Below are 6,589 nucleotides of genomic sequence, written 5' to 3' on the forward strand. Positions count from 1 at the left end.
TTCAAAGGACTTGGGAACCAGCAGTTAGCGTAATGGCTATGTCGCTGGACTCCCACGTAGTCGACCGCGGTTCGCGTCTCGGACCCGGTGGCTTAAATCTCACGCCGGGCGCGTGTGCGTGCGTGCCCAAGATCCCGAGAGGAGAATGGAGGAGAAGGGATTGCGGCGTGACCATCCCCCCTGGGGGGTGATTTCTCGCTTTCTGTCTCTATGTCTCTGTCTGTCTGGTGAGCGCACACGCCCTATAGCGAAAACCTCTCCAAAAAAAAAAAAGGACTTTCTGTAATATGGGACAGAGAAATAGAGCGGTAGGTGAAAAAGCACATAAAGTATTGGTCTCTATTTGATTTCTAATTTAAATTGGTACTAAAGCCTATCAACAAACCTAATATAAATTAATTTTGCTAGCTACAGACGTTTTGGGGAATAGTAATCACTGTGGACAAATTGTGTCTCCGAGGTTCTTGAATCCTGCATTGTCTAACCAGACTTTGCTGCCCTAATTCAAGTTTGCCTTTTACAGACCTGTTGTATGTGCTGTTGTGCTCTGACAGACACTTCTCATATCCGTTTGGTAGGAAAGACAGTATCCTGGAAGGAACAGGAAATCTGTCCCTTATAGTAGAACTCTGAGTAGATGTCATCTGAGTGTACTGTGTTTCATAAATTCTTCCCTCCCCTTTGGTCCCTCTGGTATTGTGACCTGCCTCAGGCGACAGTGCTTTCCTATAGCTGCCAGATTGGTGGTCTTCCCTTTGCCTCTACAGTGTTGTTTGTGAGGACTTTGGCCAAGTCCACTAGTCTCCAATTGTCCACTGGTGAAAAGCCTGCTTTTCACTTATTTCCTCAAGGCACCTCAAACTGTCACTCTCTCATGCCCATGAGTGGACACCTGTGCACTACTGTGAGCCACTTTTAGTCAAAAGTGTTCTCCAGAACTGGGAAGAGTGGCTTAAAAAAAAATGCAAGGAAGAGGAAACAAGCAGGTTGGTGTATGCCATTGAAATAGAAAAGCCTTGCGGTTCGTGTCCCGGACCTGGTGGCTTAAAACTCACTCCAGGCGCGTGTGCATGCGTGTCCAAGATCCCGAGAGGAGAATGGAGGAGAAGGGATTGCGGTGTGACCATCCCCCTGGGGGGTGATTTCTCGCTTTCTGTCTCTCTTTCTCTCTCTGTCTGGTGAGCGCACGTGCCCTATAGCAAAAACCTCCCCCAAAAAAAGGAAAAAAAAAAAAAAAAAGAAAAGCCAAAAATAGCTGTAATCACAGACTGACTAGAGAAGACAGTTGTATCCAGTTTTTTTTTGGTTTTATTTATTTATTTATCTGAGGACTTTTTTGCTATAGGGTGCTTGCAGTTATCAGAGAGACAGAAAGTGAGAAATCACCCCCAAGGGGTGATGGCCCTGCCACAATCTGTTCTCTTCCATTGTCTTCTCAGAATTTTGGGCACATGTCCACGCGCCCGAATGCGTTTTAAGTTACCAGATCTGGGACATGAAGCACAGTGGACTACATGGGAGCAGTGATGTAACCATTACGCCCTCTGCTGGTCCCAACAGTTGTATCCCGTTTATACCATACTTGACCTGTTTGTAAGGGGAGATACATGTGTGTGCATGTATAAAGATATAAACATTTATATGCCCATGTACAGATATTCATAAGTACCTATGCATGTCTATCTTCCAGTAAAAAGTAGTATAATTAACTTCTTATACATAAAAATATCTGAAGCAAACTATGCTGTCATAAAACTATGCTACCCAAGGCATGGCCAACTCAGGTTTGTGCATACAGTCAGTGATGTTATTTAAGTAAGTTATATTTTTTTCATATTTAACTTCCCCATCAATGAATTTTTTTAGATGTTTTTAGGATTGTAAATTATTGAAGGAGCTCAATCTTGCTAAATACTAATCATATCTTAATATTTTCCTATGAAGTTAGGAGCTTTTCCATTTTATTTTGGTATGATATCTAGAGTTTTGAAGAGAAAGAAACAAATAAGAACTATGTAGAAATCAAAAGCAATGAGATACCAATTTTTTTTTCTTTCTCTGAAAGAAGCTGACTGAGGGACAGGTGAAAGTTAAACACCATATTCCTCATTTCAAAAGGGAGTGTAAGAGACCAGCAGTTAGCGTAATGGCTATATCACTGAACTCCCACGTAGTTGACCGCGGTTCGCGTTCTGGACCCGGTGGCTTAAAACATGCAAGGCACGTGTGCGTGCATGCCCAAGATCCCGAGAGGAGAATGGAAGAGAAGGGACTGTGGCATGACCATCCTCCCTGGGGGGTGATTTCTCGCTTTCTGTCTCTCTGTCTCTCTCTGTCTGTCTTCCAGTGCCCACCCCCTATAGCGAAAACCCCTCAAAAAAAAAAAAAGGAAGTGTAAGAAATATACTTTTTTTAATAAACACAAAGAATTTCTAATGGGCATTTAAGTGAAATGATAAGAATTTTATTTTATTTTTTATATGCACCATAGGGTGCATATGCTCAACAGAGAGAGGAAAAGTGAGAAATCCCCAGTGGGGTTGGCCACACAGCAGTCGCTTCTCCTCCATCTCCTCTGAGGAATTCTGGGCACACATATACACATGCCCAGTGTGTTTCTCAAGCTGTTCGGTCTGGGACTCAAAGAACAGACTTGGTCACCTAGAGGAGGCACGGTGGACTGAATTATGTAGCAGTGAATTAAATGCCTTTGTAGATTGACTTCTGGATCACAGTCGGAAATGACTGTACACAACCAGACGTCATGTTCCCTCTGTGGAAGGCTTCCTGTGCTCAAGGCTCTGAGGCCTGCTTAGTGTCCCCTCAACTACATTCCGTAACTTTCAAGTTTGTGCATCTTTCCTAATCAAATTCAAATTAAATTAAACATCATTAGCATCTCAAGTAGGCTCAGACATATTTCAATGTCTTTAGAGATAAATATTATGCTTACATTATAGTCACATACCTAACACTGGAAACCTCCACGATTCCCAGTTTAACGTATAGTAATTATAAGACTCTTTGATTTTTCTAATTTGTAGATCTTGTTTGATTAATTAAGATTTCCTTGATATTAATAAATAAGAGTGAAAATATGTAATTGAATTCTGGTTTATTGGTCTTTTGCTTTCAGTGTTTACTGTGAACTCATGGAAATCCTCATTTTTAGAAACCCAATGAGCTTCTTATAAATAAACCTTGATTTTTTTGTTATAACCAAAAACATAGGAAATAGATTTTAATGAATGCAGATTGTTATAATTCTTAAGAAAATATAAAAATGAATTTTCAAGATAATATAAAAGTATCTCTCTAATTTTTCTGTTTGTTCATTTTGCAGGCCATAGGTTCCAGGCTTGCTGTAATTACCCAAAATTTGGCAAATCTTGGGACAGGAATTATTATATCCTTAGTCTATGGTTGGCAGTTAACACTTTTACTCTTGGCAATTGTACCCATCATTGCAATAGCAGGAGTTATTGAAATGAAAATGTTGTCTGGACAAGCACGCAAAGATAAGCAAGAACTCGAAGGTGCTGGGAAGGTGAGTCTGACTAAGGATAATGGCTTACCTAGCAAATTAAAAACTAGACCCAGTGTTGTTTGTTACTCCCTACTCCTTACTATGTTCTAAGGATGTCTTTACAACCATTCCCCAAAGCAGTCTTTGCCCCTACCCGCGGGACAGTCGAACAGGTTTCCTGAGGGAAGGAGTGAGAGACGGGATGAACGGCGCTCTGTCACAGCATGGAGACGACGCAGTGTCTCTTTAGGGTTGTCTCTTTATTGTGGGCAGCACGGAGACGACACAGTGTCACAGCTCAGGGTCATCTGGAGATGACGCAGTGTCACAGCTCAGGGTCGTCCGGAGACAATGCGGTGTCGCAGCTCAGGGTTGTCTGGAGATGATGCGGTATCACGACTCTTCAGGGTCTTCAGGGTCATCTGGTGATTATGGGCCAGGGATTGTGGTTATATACATGTTGGTGGGCCATGATTGGTTGAATGAATGATAGTAAAAGGTGGGTTATGATTGGTTGCTTTGTGGACCAATCATGAGGTGCCGGATATACAAATCTGAGGGATTCTAAGCTTACTGATTTGCTATGGGAAGTGACCAATCAGAGTATGGTTTTGAAGGTGAGGTTTTTTTTGAAGGGGAGCCAATTGTAGCCTTTGTAATTGTTGGCTCTCTGAGCCTAAGATGGCAATAGTAAGAGACTCATGAAAATGGCCTCTCGGACTAGCTAATGTGCAGTTTCCCACAATCTTTTCTGACACTTATTCAGCAGATTAGAAATGAGAAAAGTAGCAAAATCAATCTTTAGGTTGCGAGACTGACAGCTAATTTTAGTGGTCTTTTCTAGTGTCAGGCAATGGCTGGTGTCTTCACATGTTTTCTTCCTTCTGCTTTCTTCCTTCCCCCGATTTATTTTTTCTTTCCTTTCTCCCTCTTCCCCTCCCGCCACAACCCCTCTCTTTCAAACAAATTTAAATCTGCTCCTATGTAGAAGAAAGCAGGCCTGTTTTATCACACCATAGGGGAGATTCAATATGCAAAAGAGCTGGGTTATCTATTCAGTTTAAATGATTAGCAGACCTTTCTTTCTGTACTGCCTTCTCTTTTTACCGCATGTCCGTTTATCCTTGCCCTCACACTTTTTTTGTCGTTTTCTGCATGCTTATTTTTTTCCTACTAGTATTTAACAGATGCTTATGTGGCATTTACTGTGTTTCCTAGCAAACGCTTTCCTCCTTAGAGTGATCTAAGTTCTCTTATCTCATTTTTCAGGTGAGGCTGAGGCCCAGGCAGGCAGTGCCTGTGTGCTTTAGAGCTGATTATTCAAACCACTGTGTTCCAAAGCTGTAGCTCTGTCTGTTCAAAAAACAAAGTGGTGATCTGATGGTGGGACAGCCTGACATTGCATGATCTGCATCACTGCAGAAATGAGAGGCTAGAACAGGGCTGACGCCTAAAACCGGGCCTAACGATCACAGTGCTGATACATCTCCCTGTGGAAGATTCGAGGTTCTCAGGAGTTAGAGAGGGACCCTGGCTCTTGGTAGGCCCAGATGTCTAAGGTCCTTTGTCCCTGCACCAGGCACCTCACCAAGACGAACGACAAAGAAGGTCCCAGTCATCACCACTATCGCTGTTTTATACCTCCCTGCTGTCCTTCGGACTCTTCACCCTATTTTCTTGGAATTCCTTCAAAAGTATCATTTGGATCAGCTTTAGTGTTCTTCAGCCAGGACTTGTGTGGGCAAACCTCATGTTTGAGGCCCCTTTTGGAGGTACAGCAGGATGGTGCTGACCCTTAGGTGCAGGTCCTGCTATTTACCATGTCGCTATTTAATGAAGTGTTTGAAATGTTCCACAAAGGAGTCTTACTTATACCAAAAAGACAATTGGTCCTTGGAATAAGACAGTCAGTTCTGAGCTAATGCATTGGAAACTACACGTTAGCACCTTCGAAGGGGTGCATCAGAATTGACTTTGGGGGTTCTTTCAGGGAGGTGAGGAAAGGGGTGCAAATAGAAATGGATATGTGTGAATATAGCACATGTTCAGAGTTGAGGTCAGGGATGTGATAAATGCTCTAAATCAGTGGTGGCACATGAGAGGGGCAAAGGCAGGTAGTAGGAAAAGTGGTGGTTGCTGGACTAGCCAATTTATGTAATATTCAAAATCAGACACCATCTGATTGTAATGACCAGGTTGCCATTGATTATGCATTTATTATATACCAGGTATCAAGAACTCTATATATGTTATCTTTTTTTTTTTTAAGAGAGATTTTTGCTATAAGGCGTGTGTGCTTGCCAGAGAGAAAGAAAAGAGGAAATCACTCCCCACCCATGGGGATGGCCACATTGCAATCCCTTCTCCTCCATTCTCTCAAGATTTTGGGCACACACTCACATGCCCCAGTGTGAGTCTTAAGCCACTGGGTCCAAGACTTGAACTGCAGTTGACTGTGTGGGAGTCCAGCGACATAACCATTACGCATCTGCTGGTCCCTATATACATAATCTTATTTAATCCTCTCAGTATTCTGTTGAATTATCCTGTAGGACAGATGATAAAACCCAAGATTCAGAGGCCATGGAACTTGCCCAAAGTCACATTGTGTCTCCTAACTGATCTCCCTGCTTCTATTCTTATCTACTGATAGTCCATATCCTTCTCACAGAAGCCACTCATATCTCTTATAAATCAAATGCTGCTGCTTCCTACTTAAAAGGCCCCAGTTGCTCTGGTTACAACTGGAATAAAAGCCAGCCTTTTACCCAGGCTTATAAAAGTCAACATATCTAGCCCTCGATGATTTTTATGACCTTGTCTTTCACTACCCTCTTGCACGCTCACTCTGTTCTGGCCTCATGGTTCTTCCTGAAGTTTCTAGAACTCTCCAAGCTGGTTCCCTCTGATTTTCCATGGCAGGCTCCTTTCCAATACTTACCAATATATCCCAGAATTATTACCTCTTTGGAAAGGCTTTTCCTGCACCCAAATTAACTTATGACACTCCTCAGCAATGGTGTTTCTTTCCTGTTTCTTTTTATTTTTTTATTTTTTTTTAAT

The 6,589-nt window shown here is 42.3% G+C and overlaps 1 protein-coding gene across 1 annotated transcript in view; it reads left to right on the forward strand.

Annotated features, from left to right (window-relative positions):
* The window catches only part of LOC102483808 (multidrug resistance protein 1), a gene marked incomplete in the record, with an annotated part of 79,478 nt that overhangs the window by 69,634 nt on the left and 3,255 nt on the right, over positions 1 to 6,589 (forward strand). Inside the window, 1 exon segment of the mRNA XM_006170484.3 lies at positions 3,344 to 3,547. Within this exon segment, the coding sequence (XP_006170546.3) occupies positions 3,344 to 3,547 (204 nt within the window).

The sequence above is a fragment of the Tupaia chinensis genome, unplaced genomic scaffold (genome assembly GCF_000334495.1).
Source record: "Tupaia chinensis unplaced genomic scaffold, TupChi_1.0 Scaffold148587_1, whole genome shotgun sequence".
Taxonomy (NCBI): domain Eukaryota; kingdom Metazoa; phylum Chordata; class Mammalia; order Scandentia; family Tupaiidae; genus Tupaia; species Tupaia belangeri.